This window comes from Amblyomma maculatum, chromosome 1 (genome assembly GCF_055883805.1).
Source record: "Amblyomma maculatum isolate TAMU_Amacu chromosome 1, ASM5588380v1, whole genome shotgun sequence".
NCBI lineage: Eukaryota > Metazoa > Arthropoda > Arachnida > Ixodida > Ixodidae > Amblyomma > Amblyomma maculatum.
In genome coordinates, this window is record NC_139344.1 from 8,274,812 (window position 1) to 8,294,830 (window position 20,019).

The 20,019-nt window shown below is 47.0% G+C and overlaps 2 protein-coding genes and 1 pseudogene across 2 annotated transcripts; all 3 read left to right on the forward strand.

Moving 5' to 3' along the window:
• Positions 1–5,883: 5,883 nt before the first annotated feature.
• Positions 5,884–7,507, forward strand: LOC146201599 (alpha-(1,3)-fucosyltransferase C-like). Its single transcript, XM_084587709.1, has one exon. The coding sequence runs from the start codon at positions 6,079–6,081 to the stop codon at positions 7,435–7,437; it is 1,359 nt and encodes a 452-aa protein (XP_084443835.1). The 5' UTR covers positions 5,884–6,078; the 3' UTR covers positions 7,438–7,507.
• Positions 7,508–14,697: 7,190 nt separating this feature from the next.
• LOC146201600 (uncharacterized) lies at positions 14,698–16,429 on the forward strand. Its single transcript, XM_084598575.1, has 3 exons — positions 14,698–15,610; positions 16,134–16,345; positions 16,399–16,429. The coding sequence occupies exons 1-3, from the start codon at positions 14,735–14,737 to the stop codon at positions 16,427–16,429; spliced, it is 1,119 nt and encodes a 372-aa protein (XP_084454701.1). The 5' UTR covers positions 14,698–14,734.
• Positions 16,430–16,615: 186 nt separating this feature from the next.
• Positions 16,616–17,981, forward strand: LOC146201601 (uncharacterized; annotated as a pseudogene).
• The last annotated feature ends 2,038 nt before the right edge of the window (positions 17,982–20,019 follow it).

Genomic DNA, 20,019 nt, shown 5'->3' on the forward strand with positions numbered 1-20,019 from the left:
TCGAACCCGACCACGGCTGCTGCGTTTCGATGGAGGCGAAACGAAGTGGCGTCCGTGTGCTGTGCGATGTCAGCGCACGTTAAAGATCCCCAGGTAGTCGAAATTACTCCGTAGCCCTCCACTACGGCTCCCCTTTCTCTCTTTCCACTTTCACTCCCACCTTCCCCCTTCCTTTACGGTGCGGTTCAGGTGTCCACAGAGCAAGTGTGACAGATACTGCGCCTTTCCCTTCCTGTGAACCAATTATTATTATTATTATTATTATTATTATCATTATGAGGTCGGGCGCTGGACCTAAAAAAAAAGAATCAATAAATTAAACCGTAACTTAAAGCAAATATACATTTCTCAGTAATCCTGGAATATATAGGCAAGCCAGAATTTTGTCGTATGAAGGCTGTATTTTACTCTTAATTTTATACCACAAATAATATCCCGGATAAAAGCAGAAAAACTCCGGAGACTACATGTCCAACTCTGCACTAAAGTGGCAATCCTTTCCCCCTCCTCGCCTACCCTTTTGTGGTCGGTTTCATTCTAAGGCCTACATGGGTACCACGTTACTACGCATAGGCCCATAATGCAATGCAAAGAGTTTATCCCATCCGACCCACGTGAATAAGATTCGTATTAGAAATAAAACAAGCCAGTTCTTACTATATACTGAAAAGACAAATGCTGTTGACCCTAGTGACGATGACAACAATGACGACATGCTCTTTTTCTTAATTCAAAAAAAAAAGATGATTGCCAAGCTTTTTTTTAATACACTGTACATTGTCTTGCGACCGAATACATTAAATTAAGAAAAAATAGGAATACAGTCGTGCCTCGTTACTATGGACGCTTTGGTTCCCGACCAAAACTGTCCATAAAGCGAGTCATCCATAATGACGAGTCATGAATAAAAAAGAAAAATATATATTTGAGAAAAAATTGTAATAATGGCTGCTTTTTAATTAAATTTGTAATTAAAAACAGCCTAGCTGTCGATGCTACCCCCTTCTCCATGAATCCGTCGACCCGAAACGTCATGTTTGTTCTTAAACCTTGTCAGCCGTCCTCTTGAGTAGCTGAAGTCAGTAATGCCTTGACAGAGCGTAGAATAATATTTCTCAGTAAACATCACCCTGTTTTACTGAACAAAAGTTCCGTAAGTGATCACAGGTAAGAGCTATCAAGACGGAGGAGAAGGAACGGTACGCACCCATAATGTTGCCGAGGCAGCGAGCCTTCTTTGGAAGCATTTCGTCGCTCACGACAGCACCATTCGCGCGCACATTCCCGAACCACATTAACAAGGATGACTCCATTTCTTCGAACTGTGCTTGGCGCTGTCGGACTGTGGCTGACGCTGCGATGTCGCGACGTTGAGCCATTTATCGGAGTCCTGTAGTATAGATGCTACCGTGGACCTGGCGAGGCGTGGACCGCGCCTAGTTGAACTTGGTTCCAGTCCCTCACAACTTGGATTGACTGAGATGGCTTTTGCCGCTTGTATTCACAGATTTCCCGCTTCGCGCCCAAGTTCAGCTCCGTTCTTTTGCGTTTAACTCCCGCCATGCCAAACGTCAGACTAAAGCTGAGGGTTACAGGTTCCTGATTCTTTGCACTCTTCTTGCCTATTAGCCTCCCTGCCTTTCCGTTCTTCTGGTTCTCTCTTTTTTGCCTAGTACTGTTTCTGTAAGGAAGCGAGGGAGTCAAGTTGGCACGCTACTATACAGAGGGCTATCGAACAGCCCTTTCCTGTGCCGTTTGTATGTGTTCCTATGATACAAACACTGCAAGCTGAAGTACAGTTTAGAACGACGGCTAGCCGACTATGAAGAGCTCAGACCTTGTCAAAGGCCGCATCGTTGACTCAAGGCGAAGCCGACATGCGGACTTCCCGGGGTGCAAAATGTGGCAGTTCGGCAGCGCAGCAGTGACGAAAACCAGAAGCATGAGAAGGAAGGGCGTCCAGGACGGGACGCCCGGTCCTAGTTGCGTGCTTGTCGATTTCTTTTGTCGCTCTACTTCGTGAGTGTGTCTTAACCCTGACCGAAAAGCGTTAACGGCTTCATGGAACACACTTTGTGTTCCGGGATAGAAAAACTTCAGTTCCCACCCCCACTTTCGGCGCTCGTCTTTCTTCCTATTACTTCTTTCTTACGCTTTTACCGGCCTCTCTGTTCACGTTTAGCAGAATTTATTGCGACCACATGTTGCTGTTTTCACAACTGCGGCCTCTCGTTGCGGCGCTGCCGCTGCACCCAGAAATCTCCCGGTTCCCTCCTTTCGGGGCCTTTCTTAGCTGACCCTCGGTTTGCTGTGTACGTTCCTTTCCACTCAAGCTCCCCCCCCCCCCCCCCCCTCCCTTCCTAAAACGACGACTCGCCCGCTTTGGTTCTTTCCAACTCCACAGGATTCGTTCAGACATCCGGCCGTATCGGCTGTCGCATAGGTTCCCGGCTCCCGCACCCTTCTTTAACTTGCGTTCGGACTCCCCTGCTTTTTTCAAACGATGTCCATATCAACGAGACAAAAATGCATGGGCCGAGTGGGCTGTGTGCATTCTTCCCCTGTCCATTGTTCAGACAGCGAGTTTCCATATTAACGAGGCATAAATACATTGAAAAGGTTTCGTCCCCCCAAAAAACTGTCCATAATTCGGGTCGTCCATATTAACGGGGGTCATATTAACGAGGCACGACTGTATATGCAAAACTCCCACTATTCAAGCGCGCTCTTTGCGGTACAGGTCGAGTTTCATCTTCGTCATATTTGTTTTAGCCGATTAAGTAGGACATGCGGATTAACGGCAGCTATCCTGAATTGTCATAGCTGAGTTCAAGGTATTTGAGAAATCAACCGAGGACTGGCGTTGACGTTTCCAACAACAAAGGCATGGCCGTTGCCATTACTGTAGCCCACAACTGTAAAAAAAAGAAAAAAAAAACACGTTTAGGGCAAATTACGCACGTGATTTCGTATTAAAGCTAGGACGAAACCGCTTTTGGAGCGAAAGCTACGCTAGGCTAGTAGAAACGAGTTTCTACGTGCCTGCCGGAGGGCACAACTGTACATCCGCCGTAACATCGGCGACAAGCTGCGCCGTGCCACTTCCACAGGTGCACCGCTGCGCCAGTATTCGTCGCTGCGTCACTCGTGACGTCACTGGCATCGTTATGCACCCTCAATGCGCATGCGCAAGCCGTTCGTGGGTCACCCAGTGACTCATCAGGTACAGGTGCGGACATAAGTAAACGGAGCACGCTTTTCCGTTCAAATTAAAATCACGCTTTCTACACTGGAGTTAAGAAAGCCGTATTTGTCCAAGTAAAAGGGCACTGGTGTATACTAAAGGTTCACACATACCACGGCTGCCAGTTTCAATTATGCAACGTGTGAAAAATTTTAGAAGCAAATAGCGTGCTCCGTTTACTTTTGTCCGCGGGGGTACGTGGTGCGTACGTGGTACGTTAGACAGAGAGGCGGAGGGTAGCGGCATCCCAGCAGATGCGCCCACCGGTGCGAAGAGAAGGGTTGTTTCCGCACTGCGCATTCGCGCGCCGCCGTGGTCAGCTGACTGAGTGGAGCAGGAAAGCGTCAGCCGGCATCGCATGCGTATGGCATGAAAGTGGGTACTGCACAGAGCGCCGGTCAACTTTCGAACGGAACGCTGGTTGCGTTTGATGCAACGTTCCGCTGCCCGTAGTCAAAGCTTTCACTCCACATTCGGTTCAGCAGCTTTGAACCTCTGTATGTTTTGTGCAGAGTTCAGGGTGGGTGCCATACTATTTCGTTTCTCTTTTAGCATGAATCTGCTAGTGCATTTGCAGGTTGGTTTCGGATAGCGATCCGAACTGATGACGTGTGTACAGGCGCCTGCAAAAGCAAAAGGAAGGCGACTCTGTACAAAAAAAAAAAAAAAATTAATTTCTCCGAATCCCAAGTGCAATAGTTAAGACTTATCGGTTCATCGGTAATTTGCACAATTACAGTTAGGTTGCGTATGTCTGTTCGATGACGCACGGTACGAAGGAGATGAAATCGGTCTTTTACGTCAATATTGACTTCCATTTCCATTTATCAGCACCTGTACCTTCGATGGTATGCCTCTAATTTGCAAATGTAGATGTCCATCGAACAGTGAGGCAGATAGTGCACATTGCTTTCCCCAAAACCTAAATTAAGAAAAAGAAAGCGGAATGAAAAGATGGTGTTAAAAGGCGCTATCGCGCCTATTCTATATGCGAATATTAGGAGTCATAATTTTTGATTACCTCCCTTCTGTGGCGCCTGATACGCAACACAAATTGTGGCTGTATTCTTCTCTTCTCGTATTTCGTAGAAAGGCAACAAAACATTGCAGAGAATAAAAATAATTCATCGTTTTCCCGGGCTTCCAGGACAATTCGCTTCTTCCGTATGCATACCGATTAGAGTCGATGCCGAAGGCTCAATACCAAACTTCTCAAGCGGAAGGTTGGACTTTAATAAACGCCGTATTCTAAGGAGGCGAAATCACGTGGTCATTACCAGGTATTGCACCTGCCTGCTCAGATCGTTTTTAACTCGTCTGGCATACATTTGCCGCAATACTATGTAAGAAAGCACATATGAAATTGTCGATAGATCACTCATTCGTAGCCCGCAAACAACGATACTATGCTTTGTTTCGCAGGAACTCTCAGCATATTGCTGAGCGCTTTAGGATTTTATGATGCTCTGTGTGTTTCATTTAAGCGTATACTAAGTCTACTGAATATTTTAGATACATTTGCAACGCACCTGCTAGTATTTTTGTTTCTACAGTCGTCCACGTTTGCCTTTTTTAAACCGTATAGTTTTCCTGCACAAGGATTGCTCACTTATTCTCGGGTATACATGCATGTTTTCGTGAATGAAAAAAGTTGCCCACGATTACGTTAATTCCTAATGCGAAATTTGAGCGCAGTCATCAGCTGTTTCACATTTTCGATAAATTGAGGCAAATACTTCGAGTAAGACACGTATCTACAATTACAGACAACTTTTTTTTTAATTTTTCACACGTATTCCATCAAGAAACACTCCACTAACAGTTCTTTGCTGTCATGAAAGAAGCTTTGCGGTTGAAGAAATGAAGAGAGCAATTGAGTTATCGGGAGGTTGCGGGAGGCAGCGCATGGGCCCATAGGAACGTTGCGCGACGAACAGATAGCAGCGACTGAGTGATGCCGCTGACGCCGCTAGCGAGTGAGAACGGGATGCACGCACCGTGATCCGGTTAGCGAGCCGGCGTTTCGGCAACCGGAGAGCACCCGCGCCGCCACTCAGGAAAAAGGGGGGGGGGGGGGCTCCTCCTCTTCTGCATGGCAGCGACAGTGTTCTACGCAGCACGTTGTCTTGACTCGCTAGCGGCGTCAGTCAGTCGCTGCTAGCGCTGCCTCCGGCGACCCTCCCTCCTCCCCCCTCCTTTCCTCGTGTTCTCCGGTTGCTGCGCGCGCTCCTGCCCCCATCGTTCACCGATGAGTGTACCCCCCCCCCCTCTTCCTGCGAGGCTCCGGTTGCCGAAGCTCCGGCTCGAACTGGGGGGCTTAAAGGGGGGCGGAACTGGTTACGAGGCCGACGACGCCGACGTCGCCGCGAAACCCAGGAACGGGCGCCAAAGAGCTGCGCTCTAAAAAAAATATTGGCGAGAATGCTGACGCTCGCTTCAGGACGGGTATCACCACTAGACCGCCTTGGAGAAGCGCCGGTTAGTTTTAATTTTATCGCTTCATATCGATAGTGGCCACCTCGAGTACGCATGAGATAAGCCTGAAAATAATATCCACACGATTTCGGGTGAGTAAGCACAGCGTTCTGAAAAGATGCAATGTTTACAAGTCACTAGCCGCGTCACCTGTCCAGCTGCTATCGGCATGGCTTATAAGGCAGGGATTCGTGCGTGGTAGGCTGAGTACATTAACTTGTGCACAGCTAATCGAACTCTCACGTTGAGGCACTGGTATACGGGCTCCACAAGCTGTGGGTGAGTCGTAGACCACGTACGCTACGCACAAAGCGGCATTATTTCCGTCGGGTAGCCTATACCTTCGTGGTTACGACAATATGCCTCGGAGAGCCGCACGCCAAAGAAAAATCAGGCTTGGCATAGGTACCAGGGCTATTTACCGTATCTGTGACTGCTGGGATTACGTAAAGTCGAACCTGTATAGCAAGCCGTGCATATTACTTTTCATCGCGGTGGTTGCGATCATATCGTTCCTACTGGCGCGGGCGTTGTGGACGCCTAGCCACGTGAGAAAAGCCGGCGTCGAGCATGGTCCGCTCACACCAGCATCCACCCCACCGGAGGACGAGTTGCACCGAAGCGGAAGCACCAGCACCGTCCCCACGCAGCTTGAGAGTGCGTTGACCACACCCAGCGGCATTTCAACTTCGAGCCGTCGTTACCCTCGTATCCTGCTGTGGACAGAGCCCGGTCACAGACGTCCAGTTGAAGGTCGTCAACTGCCTGCCAACGGAGAACTCATGCTGCGTTACTGCTCATTCCCTCTGCGAGACGCCATGGCCGAAGTTCCCATTGAAACTATTCCTCCGGACTGTTACGTCGCCAGGGACCATTCTCTGCTGAGCCGAAGTGATGCCATCGTATTCGACGCATCGGCTGTTCCCGGCGTTATTCCTCCCACATTCCGGGCCTCTAATCAAGTTTGGGTTTTCTGGACTCATGTTGGAAGTTCGCCTACTAGGGACCTTGGCAGCATGACCACTGACGCATTCAACTGGACAATGGGACGCCGTATGGATGCAGACGTCGTGATCCCATATGGTCATTGGATTCGAAGTGAGAGGGCGGCTTCTCGAGACTTTGCAAAGAGGGAGCACACAAAGAATGGTACCGCACTTTTCTTCACCAGCGACTGTGACCACGAGGAAGACATGAAGGAGCTCAGAGAAGTCCTTGAAGCCTTGGGAGGTTCGACCGTACGCGGCTGTGGTGCTTCTGATTGTGGCTGGCTCCAGATGTGCCTCAGCGAGTATGCAGACAATTTCCACTTTCTTTTTGTCGGCGACTCGTCGAGCTGCTATGAGCATCCTTTGGAGGCCATTTACGATGCCTTCAGGTATGACCTGTTGCCTGTTTACTTTGGGCATAAAGTGCTGTCCAACCTGCCAGAGCACTCCTTCGTGGATGCCTTTTCTATGCTGCCGGCGACGCCCATCTTTGAGTACTTGAACGCGCTAGTCATGGACTCGGAGTTGTACAGCAACTACTTTAAGTGGAAGGAGGAACATGTGCTCAGTAGACGGGACGACCTCTGCTACCTGTGCGACGCGCTGAAGAATAACCTTGAGCGGCAAACCACCGACGTCCTGTCCTGGTGGAATAAGACCAACGTTTGTCCGCTGAACCACCGTATCAACCAGGCGCACAGTCAACCCCACGATGTTTACCTTCTCTGAGATGTCTGGCTGCAGCACGCTGACGCGACTATTTTAGTGATTGCTTGAATTCATTTAGTAATAAACTGTTGCCCCTTACTCAACGGTGTCGCTTTTGTGGTTGTCTCTTATCCGTTCGGACACGTGCCCACCTCTAAGCACTGCTTTCAATGAGGATGAATATTTGGTCTAATTCATCCTCATCATCAGCCTGATTATGCCCACTGCAGGGCGAAGGCCTCTCCCATATTTCTCCACTTAACCCGGTTCTGTGCTAGCTGCATCCACTTGACCCCTGCGAACTTCTTAATCTCATCTGCCCACCTAACTTTCTGCCGCCCCCTGCCACCCCCTGCTCTAATTAATACATGTTTAAGAATTTTTTTGCTGCTGATTTAATAGCCTTCATAAATATCTTAAAGACCCTCGCACTTTTTTTTTTCTTGTCCCAAAGTCTCATGCTGCGGCACACATTGTACTGCGGGTAAACCTGTTTTTCCAACGTTCGCGTTCTTAAATCGCTTGTTTTTTGCAGCGGCTGATTGTACCGAGATATCGGCATGCTTTTTCCAGTCGTTGTGTGTGCCTCGTCTCTTCCCTGTATTCTGTCTTTCGACAGCTTTTTTTTTTTTTTCAAGACTATGTACCAACTGACCCAGATTTCAACCATACTACAATTTGGCATGCTTGTCTCGAGCGCTGGAACGATATACTGCGGAACAAATGAAGTAAAAGATTAACAGAGCCATTTCCTTTCGGCCATGATCCTCGAGCTTTTACCGCTCGTACGTATAAGCGGCTGCACTTGATTTCCTCCTAAGAGAGTTTGATTCGTTTTCCTCTCGAAGGGCTGCTACAGCGCTCTAGACGAGTGCTCACCGCGGTACGTTCAGACCGCAGTTGAACCGCACAGGAAGCGGCATGCCATCATGCTGCGTGCGCCGTCGTGGTCAGCGGTGTTCAGTGCGACGCTTCGTATCCGAGCCGAAAATGTGCTTAACAGTATCTGCGTAGCGCCTCTGACCCAAAGAATAATATCAAAGCTCAAAATATGTGCACGGCCCCGCCCGGACTACTCCGCTAAAAAAATGCCTAGAATTGTATTCAGCCGCCCAAACCTTTAGCAATATCACGCGAACGTCGACCCGCCGGCTTGTCAGCACGGCGGTCGAGTGACATCACCAGAGAAAAAGGAAAAAAAAAAAAGCTTATGAGCCCAATTTCGCCCGCACAGCGACTGTCGTGGCTGTTCCCGTTTGCAAGTCAAAGCCCCCGCTGTCTTCTTCCCCCTCGCTCTTGGCCGGTGGAAGCTGCGCCATGAAAAAAGAAAGAGCAGGGAACGTGTGGCTGAGCATCTGTTTGACTTAGTTTCACGCATAGCGCTTGCATACACTATGTCGTGAAATGCCATGCAAATGCATCAATGAGAACAACGCCTCTTCATGTTTGATAACACGGTGCCGCGTCCGGCAGCGAAGTTTGCATAGTTGCCTAGGGACTCGATATAATTAACTGCACCCAGGCGCATGGCTGAGTTCGCACACTCGAGATTTCCTACCTAAGCCACCAGACAGTGCCGTTACTTTGATACGCACACTGCACATGTGTACCTAACACACATACATGCATAAAAATGTGTTAACAGTGCATCACTAGAAAAAGGATATCTACATATTTGGTCGTAAATATTGTAGATCCTTCAATATCTAGAATGCAGCGCTATAGATCACGGAGGCTGTATCAAGAAATAAAAATCCAATCACACTCATTTTTCTTTGCATGGGTAATCTATCGTATTTTGCGCGTTTTATTCGTTTGTTTTTCAGCATATGCGCAATCCTGCAAGACATATTGAAAAAAAAAAAAAAAAAAAAGAAAACAAAGCACTGTTGATTTCTTTCGTTAAACTAAAGACGGCGTTGGCGCGCTAGCACGCACTCTCTGCTTACCATTTCTATCTTCGTTAAGCTTGGGGATTGTGCTTCAAAGTTTGAATGGTGGGTTAAATTTAGGGAGATTAATTTTACCTGTCACTTTCACTTGGAGGCTATGTTCAGTGGGCCAAAGATAAGGGCAGGCTCAAAAGATAAGCGTCACAGGGAAGTGATCCAAGCATGCTTATTTCTAAGGGCAGTTAATAATGCATTAGTACTCCGTTAGTGTCTTTATCTAAGAAATACATTGTGAGAGCATCAGATGATAACCTTTACTGACACTGTTGTCGTGCATTTCACTGACTAGACGTTGCCACATGGGTTTATTATTATCACTGTTTGTTTTTACAGATGTTTTTTTTTTTATTCTTGTTATGGTTGTTAGCGATTTTTTTATTTCTGATTCTGCTTTTGCTATACAGCCCTGTGACACTGCCTTTGCTATGACGTAATTTTCCCTGCACTTCGGTGTTTCTTTTCTTTTTTTTTTTTAGGGGGGGGGGGTAGGGCATGCATTTTCTTTTTTTCTCGCCTCCATTGATAAAGGTCTTGGTTACTTTTCTCGTGCTATAGATGGCTTGTCATCGTTGTAGTTGCTAATTGGACACGTGATGGTTTTAGTTTTCTGGATTGTGGCCAGCTTTTCAATACAGATTCGGTTGGTAGTTCAGCGCTTCTCTTGTGCGTTTCTTTCACGCTGTTCCTGTCCACAAAGCAGGAGCACGCTTAACTGCATCGTTTTGTTTTATAGGCATGCATCGCAATATTACGCATGTTTACACCGATAAACTATGAATAAAACGCACAAGAGAGTACAAAAAGTGGATAAAATGAATGCTTTAGCGTATTTTATCAATAAAAACTGACGTTTTATTGGGCCCATATGCACGGAAGGGGCAGGCACATCCTGATTAAACGCACGGAAGATCAATAAATCCCCCCCCCCCCCCCCCCTTTTTTTTGTATGGGCGATTTATTCCGTGTAGTTGCACGTTTGGTTTATTGTTTTTCGGCGTATGCGCAGTCTTGCGGTTTATGGTGAGAAAAGAAAAGGTGATCTAGTTGCACGGCCTCTGCTATCTCAGTCAGGCCAGAAAACCGCGTCCCATGGAGACCATGACAGCAGCTTTGTCATGATTGCCGGCAAAATCCTACCCGTGGTTACGCACGCACTAGCGGATACGTACTAACAAAGACGTATAGCCTGCGCACGTGCAGTGGCCGCATCTTGCCCCACCGCTGCCCCTGCAGGTGCACAAGAGGCGTCCAGAGCGTCTCTGCTGCTCTCGCTGTTGTCGTTGGTTTCATTGCTCCAAGCCGAGATAAGGGGCTGAGTGGCCAGCCAATGTTGTCTAAATGTACTACGTATTGCGTCCTCTTAGACTGATTAAAACACATGTAAAAACTGGACGTACACATCAAGTGCAGGGTTGTATTTGACCAATACCTATTTGCATACAAATTCTCGCTACGGTCGTACTTGCTTTTCATTGCGTGTTTATTAAGTTGCTGTTGATCCGTCAATGAGGGTAGGTTATTTATAACAAGCGGCGGCTGTAGCTGGGAATCACCTTCCACTGAGGCTTCGGTACGAAGCAAGCTGGGCCTTTGGACACGTAACGATCGACACGCGTACCAGCGCCGTAGCCCGGAGTGTGACAGGTGGCTGCAGGGAAGCCTACCGCTAGCGCGCGTGCTTCCCGCTTTTTGAGCAGGCGGCAGATGTATAATAGCATTTTTATTATGTATGATGGGAACGCCTAGAGCAAAATGCGAATACAGCAGGGCTGAGGTATTTCTGAAGCAAGTGATCCGGCGGAGTCTGAACCAAACGACGTGTCTTTTGCACCGTGGTACCGAGCGTTGAAATACGCGTTGCCGTTTGGTACTCCCCTGATGAACGTGCCGCGCAAAGAATGTTGTACCCACGAAAGAAAAAAAAAAAATACTTTTTTTGCAATTTTTTTTCAGTTCCCAGCTGACAAGTTGTGACCACCACACGAGTGCGGCCGTTCGACGGAATACGTGGTACTATGTCTACACAAGCACACCCATTGGCGGCAACTAGAGGATAGCTTCGAATTTATGCACAAAAAAAGAATAATGATTTTCCGCTTCTAGACCACCACCGAGTTATACACCGCGTATTAGATGAATTCGAGGTGTGCATTGTTGAGTTGAGGGGAGTTATATGCTTCAGGAGGGATTAGCCTTGCTTATTCTGCCCGAAATTGCTCCACCGTATAGCGTCACTGCAGTGACCGCTGGATTGTACTCTGCGCGTTAGACTATTTAAGAATGGTTGCAGGAAAATATAATATGCCAAATAAACAACTCGGCTGCTGGGTTAAGAAGGATTTCGCTCATTGTTGCTTAGCAGCAGAGCGCACATTTTTTACAGCGACATTGAGGAACCTCGCAAATATCATTAGCGACGAAAGCAACACGGTACAAGGAAGTAATAAACTGGCAAAGTTTTCACGGTTGATTGCTTTTAACGTCTCAATCAGACTCATGCTATGAGGGATGCCATAGTGGAGGGTTCCGGATAATTTCGACCACCTGGGGTCTCTAACATGCTCTGACATTGGTGACATGTGCTTCCTTGCATTTAACCTCCATCGAAACGTGGCCGCTGCGACGTGTATTGGAAGGACAGTAGTCTTTATCGCGGATTTAACAACTGAGCTTTCAACGATTACTATTGGCGAATATATATATATATATATAAAAAATGCTTGAAAATCAATTACCGAGGGGTCCCGTAGAATAGGTGTGAGCCCGTCGTCGTCAGACGCGCTTGTATAATTCCACATTAGTATATTCCTTTTGTGCGCTTTTTGACATTATATCTTGCGGACACACTTGGACATAAGCGTGAACGACTAGTCCGTCTTTTTTTAGAGCTTTGCAATCGAAGACTCGAGCATTAACTGTTTGCGTGAGGAAGATCAGAAAAAAAAAAAAACACCAACTATTGCGTTACTTCGCAATGCGAAATTTGAGCCAAGCTCTTTACATGATTTGGCTTCGCACTATATTGAGGGAGTCACACACGTATGTAATTACAGATCACACTTTATTTTCCACACATACTCGTTCTTCAAGTTGAAGTCTTTTTTTTTTATATATATATCCCCAGCCCTCGATTGTGATGAAGTAAGCCTCGGGGTTGAAGAAATGGATGGAGATGTGTTCTACTTGCTGCATCATTGATTGGTTCTGAAAGAGGAGTTGCACAAAAGTATTTCGCAACACAGTTGTGACACAAAAGTGTGCCACAACTTTAAGAGGAAAGGACTTTTTTTTTTTTTTTTGGGGGGGGGGGGGGCACAAATGTTGTCTTTATATGGAGTTTGATGTCTTTCATTACTAGCACTGCATAGTGTGGAGCCATGTGCTGCTGGTAATGCGGAGCGCATTAAATTTACCACGTTTTTGGCGAATTCGGTATACGCGAGAAGTAGATAGCCACTATCAGCAAACCGGCATACAACTTTGCAGCATGGATTTCGCCAACATTATCGGAAGTACCAAACTGTTCGCGGAAAAGCTTCGAGCACCGTCCAATTGTTTGAAACAATGACGTTTCGGCCCCGCTACGGGAACTGCTAGAGGGAACGAAAAGTCGTTGTTTTAAGCTATTGGTCTGCGCTCGAAGCTTTTTATCCATCAATATAACCGACCAGACTGGAATCCGACAAGACTCCTGATTTCATACCAAACTGCTCGATGGGTATTGCAGACAGACCCTTACCCGAATAGATGGCCACTCTCGCCGCTCTGTTGTGGTTAACTGTCTTGAAGGCAGCGCGAAGAAACCTGGACAAAAAAAAAAAAAAAAAAAGAAAAAGACCACAACAGCACATGATGAGCGCTAGTCTGTGTTGTGTGTTTCTTGTTCACGTTCTTTTGCGCTGCTTTTCAGTCAGTTGTCAATCATACGTCAATTGTACGTCTCGCTGCCTCTACGTTATTTGTTTGCAAGGTGCTTTTACTTCCCGCTAAATTATTTGTCGTAAAGCTTTCCTTGTGCTGGTCTAATATAGTTTTCATACTGTCCTTTAGTGAAATAAAAGGTCGAAGATCACGGGTTCACTTTTCTTCTTGGAAGTCTACTTGCATACATAGCTGTGTCAGCAGGAACAGTGTACGAATTGCGCAGACATTCTTAAGCGCAGGCTACCCTGTCTGCACAGCTTGAGCAGACAGGTTCGACAACCTAACTTTGCGTGTATCCAAACTCCTACAATGCGTTTAGAGAATTGCCTGCTTTTTCAAGGCAGCTTTAACTACATTCCACATAAATGCGTTAGTCACAGATGTGTTCCTGCGTGCGCGTCCTTTTTATTTCGCGATCATGAGTCACATTTCCCAAAAACTACGATCATTCGGACGAACCGCCACGGTCTGCTATGTTAGGTCAAGCTCATGATACGTATACGCAGCAAAATGTTCAAATTACTGCCTTCATACCCCCACCAAATGTTTCGCTGCGATTAAGAGGGCTCACCAGCTGCAAGGCAACTCAGATTTGAACTTTTTTTGTCGATAGATGGCAGCACTTAAGCACCACAAAAGGGAGGAAAGTTCTATTCCCCGTCCAGGTGTGTAAATTACACCGTGGCACGAAAGTGTTACTTCTTCCGCGTACAAAAAGTAGAGCCGAGAACTTTCAGTTGATATGCGGCCAAACCTGGGGGACCGGAGTGGGGGCCAGAGAATGGTCCTTTTCTCCAGTAGCGCACCATTGTAGCGTTTTCCAGTTTGGGTCGCCTATGCCCCCTCCCATCTTTTGTGCGAAGGAAGAGAAGGAAGATGAGGAGGAAAGGCAGGGAGGTTAACTCGTAAAAGAAACCGGTTTACTACTCTTTACAGTGGTAGGGTGAGGATTCTTTGCAGGCAGTACTAAGCAGGGCTGGTTTCGACTAGGGAGAGAGAAAGGTGTGAATCATCTTTTGACAGAGTTGAAAACGCGTGAAGGGAACCTTCCCCCATATTAGCCTTTGGTTACTGGAAAACAATCGATTGTGTTGGGGACCCTAGTATTCAGCCCCCAGATAAAAGGAAAGAAAGGAACTCCTAGTGCACAAAATCTTGTCTGCTTCCCTTTCCAGCATTGCCTCGGTTACATAGCCACAGAGAGGTGTCTGCGAGTGTATGACCGTTTACTTTGCCTAGTTGCCTGCCAGCGTTCACGTCGCCGAACACATATATCTTCCGCTCCTTCGTACCAACAAGACATGTGTGTTTCGTTCAATCCTTGATCATAATCTTATGACAGTTTTTCGCGCAACGCTGCGCCCGACTTGTTATTTCAGTCTAGTGAACAATGAATTAGTATCAAGTGACTTGAATACCAGAAGGCAACGAGGCAGCAGAAAATGCCAGCAAAGAATTTCAGGTACGGGAAGCGTAAGCGGGCTGGTGCACTGATTGCGAACACCAGAAAGAGGCAAGCTCTGGATAATGACCCACCTACGAGCAAAACGCACTATTCTCGCTGTGGCAGCTACCTTTCCCACCCTGCTGAAGAGCCTTCGTCACCAGAAGCCATCAAGCACAGCCCCAGGCCGGCAGACGTTGAAGCTTTCATCAAAGATGTAGAGGTGTCAGGAATTACCCGGTCATCTTCAGTAATGAGCGCAACAGGGTCGTCCGACGAAGATGTTGCTAATGGAGGTTCCGCACCCACTGCAGAAGAGGACGTCAGTGCGAATGCTGGTATACAAGGGCGACGCATTGTTAACCTTCAGCACCTGTTGACCAGCTTGCAAAAGACCGCCGTTCATGTTCCCTTCAACTGCACTTTGGCGGATATGGACTGTGTGTCTGAAAGAAAGCAAGGTCTTCGAAGTAAGCTGATTCTTGTATGCAGGATGTGCCGAAGAAAGGATGTCATCCACACCGACCCGGCACCTGACGCGCAAGCTTCCAGCGGCTGCGGCGACATAAACACGGCAGCAGTGTGTGGAATAGTGTCAATCGGCTGCGGTTTCTCAAACCTCAACGAACTGCTGGCGTCCATGAACATCCCAGGAATGTCATCGGACACTTACACAAAAATAGAAGACGACGTTGGACAAATTATCAATGAAGCCGCCTGGGAGGAAATGAAAAAAGCGGGCGCGGAAGAGGCAAGGCTGGCAAGAGAATGTGGAGACATTGACAGTGATGGTATACCCACGATAGCAGTCATCGCAGATGGAGCGTGGTCAAAAAGATCCTACAAGAACAAATATGACGCTTCGTCAGGAGTGGTGAGTGCACAAATTTATTGAATTACGATAATAACAAAAAGCGCTCCATTTTATACATGGAAATGTTTTATACTTAGTGCAAAAAGATGCTTGACCTTTTTTCACTGCCCCATTGTCTTGATCGCTGCCCACACCTCCATAACCTAGCACTAAAACTGGTTTCGCTTGCATCGTCTAGCGTCAACGAAGAGGGCAAGCGTGCGATGGTTAGAATTGTGAATACAAAAGTGCTGCCAGCGATGTTATGTGTGCTTGAGTATACGTGTGTATACGTGCAAACACACGGACCTGAATGATTATATTACTTTCCTTTTTTTTACAAATAACCACATTACAATTAAGAAAAAAGAATGTTGAACATCTATGACAACAGGGATAGGTACCACTTGGATCGAAAAAGGTCATTAAAAAGTAACACTTGAGTCGCAACTTGCATGATAAGCTGAAATACCTATCTGTTCTAGATATAAGCACTGCAATCAGCAGGGCAGCTTTGTGACTAATATTGGTGTTACTCTTTCAGGCTGCTATCGTTGGTCACAGAACTGGAAAAGTCCTGTACCTTGGCGTGAAAAACAAGGTGTGCGCAATGTGTGCTCGTACTCCACAAGATGCCACCCCGAAACAGCATCAGTGCCACAAGAACTGGCACGGAAGCTCAACCAGCATGGAGCAAGCTATTGTGGTTGAAGGCTTCAAGAAAAGCGTTGAACTGCATGGCATCAAGTACACCAAGTATACAAAACTTATTGCTGATGGTGATTCGAGCACTTACCGCTCTATCATAGCAGCAGCACCATATGGAAACCAGCGGGTTGAAAAAATTGAGTGCAGGAACCACATACTTCGCAACTATGCCTCAAAGATAAGAGAGATTGCACAGAAGAAACGGCTGGAAAAGCTTCCCCCGAAGGTAAAAAACTCTGTTCTCCAAGCAGCTGTGCGCCTGCGGCATGGTGTTGCAACGGCAATAAAAGTTAGAGGCTCTGAAGATGCATCGTTTTCTGAAAAAGTAGAGCGCCTTGTTAAGGACATAAAGAACGGCCCAAATCATGTTTTTGGAGACCACGCCAACTGCGCTGGTTACTTCTGTTCCGGGGGCAAAGCGGGAGAAGAAAATATATTTCCTGAAATACTTCAAAAAGGCATATTTGAAGAAATTTGTGTGGCCATGAGCAGAGTGGTTGCAAACGCTGCGAGCCTGATAATGGACGTCGACAATAATGCTGCCGAGCATTATAACTCCGTTGTGGCAAAATTTGCAGGCGGAAAGCGGATTAATTATTCCATGAAAGGATCGTACAAGACAAGGTGTCTTGCTGCGTCTTTATCGGTGAACTGCCGAGGAACATACCACGAAAAAATAGCGCGCAGGATTTCCGGAGGGCAGCTTGGAAGATGTACAGCATCATTTGTGAAGGCATCAGTTTCCAAGAGGAATTCAAGGCGAAAGCTACCGAAAAAGAAGCTGTCAACCACGCCACGCTGCCAGCGCAGAGATAAAGAGCTACATCTTGGTGCCGATGCTGACTACGGCCTACCAGACATGGAGCCCGATGCTTTTGCAACTGCTTCGGACAACTTCCTGAAATCGCTTTCGCTCTCGGCAAACAACATTGAAGACCTGCAGTGAGCAACGTCAAAGCAAAGTGGATCCACTCTATGGAAGCAGGAAAGGCGAAAGAGATTGACAGCATCACTGTTTGGCGCTGTGTGTAAAATGAAAGCAACGACGGGATGTGGGCGGACAGTTGGCGATATCCTGTACAAAGAAATCACATCTGAAGCCATAAGGTACGGAAAGGACCACGAGTGCTTAGCACTAAAGCAAATCGAGAAGGAATGCAACGTTGTGGTAAAAGAGTGCGGCCTGTTTGTTGACCAGGAAAACCCCTTTCTTGGCGCTTCCCCTGACGGACTCATTGGGGAGGACATCCTCGTCGAAGTCAAGTGTCCGTACTCAGCGAGGGACATTACTCCACTAGAAGGAGTTCGCGCCAAAAAAATAACCTGCTGTGTCGAAAACAAGGACGGAAGATTGCAGCTGAAGACTAACAGCAATTATTGGTACCAAGTACAAGGCCAGCTCAATATTGCTCGCCGTCAGAAGTGCTTGTTTGTAATCTGGACCAAAAATGGCATGAGTATTGAGGTGATTTCCAGGCATGAATCGTTTTGGGAGGACGAGATGTTGCCACGTCTTAAAAAATTTTATATGCACTGTTTGCTGCCAGAACTCGTGGACCCAAGAAGAAGCCGTGGCCTTCCAATTCGCGAACCTCATTACATTGTCGAAGCACAGATGACACGCTCACTCAAGCGACCTTTGAATGCAAAAACTAGAAAAGAAGAACGCCGAGAAATCGTCTAGGACACCCTTCCTGACTACAGAGCATCTTTCCCCTTTCCTTTTGTCACTGTCACGATCATGTATTGGAACAGGTTTCTTGCTACTGGTTTATTTTGTTCAAATAAAAAAATGCAATCTAAACAGAAGGAAAGAGGGGTGGTGGCCACGCCACCCGCGTATGATCTTTTGTACGCAAAAACGGGGCAGCAACCCTAAAAGGAAATCTTCCAACCAATTCCGACTGGTTTGCAAGCTGAAATTCCTTACCTCATATGATTTCCAAGGACGGCTTAGTAGGCGTCCTACTTCGAGTTGCATTTTTTTTTTTGTCGCTGTGTATTTTGCAGCGTGGTGCAGGAGGTCCTGCTAGCTGCGGCGCATACCGAGCCGGCTCTAAATGGTAGAATAAAGGCAGTGGTCGAATGCTTGACTTAGCGAAACCGGTTCAGAAGTGGAACTAAATGATTTTGCCTGCCAGGCTACTCGCCTTTGAGGTCATGTTATTTACACGACGGACCGGTTCGACCAGTTCTCATGAGGTCGGAGCTACAGTACAGCAGAGGCTAGACAAGAAAAGGAACGAAATGGTTATTTCACCCATTGCCTTGGGGAGATGTCAGCTTGTATAGACCTTTCCAACCTGATTGAAGCCATAGGTACCATCGGGCTCGCTGGATTGATTTTTCAGCTGGCGCTACCAACCGATCCGTGGACAATGCAGCAGAGGCTGGCAGAGGCTAGGCAGGAAAAGGAAGGAGACAGGATTCTGTCCCCTTGCTGTGGGGAGTGGATGTTCGCTTTTCATGCGGAGGTGTGAAGGGGGAGGTTGGAGAAAGGGTGCGAGGTGATTAGAGCTCAAGAGCCCACTTCCCACATCATGGGCACAAAAGCCAACAAAGGCTCGTCTCCTTTGCTTTCCTGTCGCGCCTCTTCTACATGCACAATGGATAGGTGCCAAGGATGTTTGCTCCCGCCTTGACTTGTATCCCACTATAGGTCGCCTGAACCACTGCACACCTTTGTTGGGGTGGGAACAATGCTGTTCTCCCACATAAATGGCCCTGTGAGTCACTTATGCTTTGGTGCGAAAAATGTTATATCCTCGGGCAGCGGGGGAGGGGTTCTTCTTGTCTGCGCCTGGCATCTCACTTCACAGCCCAAGCAAGAAAAAAGGACAGAAAGATGTCAAGTTGGTCAAAATTTTGAGAAAAACATGCGCGCACTAACACTGACAAGCAAGAGGTTGGTGGTAGAGTGTAGTATTGTCTAAACAGTTTGACACCAGATGGAGCCACGACGCAAATAGTTAAATTTGGCGCGAACTTCAATTCTCGCAGAAAATACATTCACAACTTTCAGAACCTGTAAAACGCTAACAATAGGTTCGATATGGGTAAAAATTGCAGGTTAACAATCAGGAAAGAAAAAGGGAGGAAATGTTGTGGAGGAAATTTTGATGTTTAGCCTAGTTTTTTTATGAGATGACAAGGAAGACCGACATATCTAAAAACGCAATTTTTAGGAATATTTGTCTCTGATTTGAAATAAAATGAAGTCTTAAAAATAAAATCTGCCCGCAACATTTCCTCTATTCTCTAAAGACGAAAACGCTGCCACAAACCCCATGAAAATTTAACCGCATTTGGACACGCTAGAGCTTCTGAAAGTTACATGTATTTTCTATGGACGTTGGCACTGGTGAGCCCTCTTAAGCACAAATCACGGCGACAGAGACGGCTTACCAAGCTGTCTGCTAAGCGCGCATAGCACTTCTGTTACACGTGGCGCCCTCCCATCTCTTTCATCGCTGACGATCATGCTATCCGCCCGGAGGCGGCACACTCTCCAGTATTCTATATTATAGCGAATGCCTTACTTGACTATGTTCGCGATTTCGCGTCAGATGGAAATGGACGCAAAACGTGAACGCAAAACCATCTGCATTGTCCTCACCTTTATTAGAACTTTTTTTTTTTTTTTTAGCCTCCACGTTTCAGCCCCATAGGTGAGTACAGGTAAGATGCAACTGTTGTATACTTTCCTCTTGAGCGATCCGCGA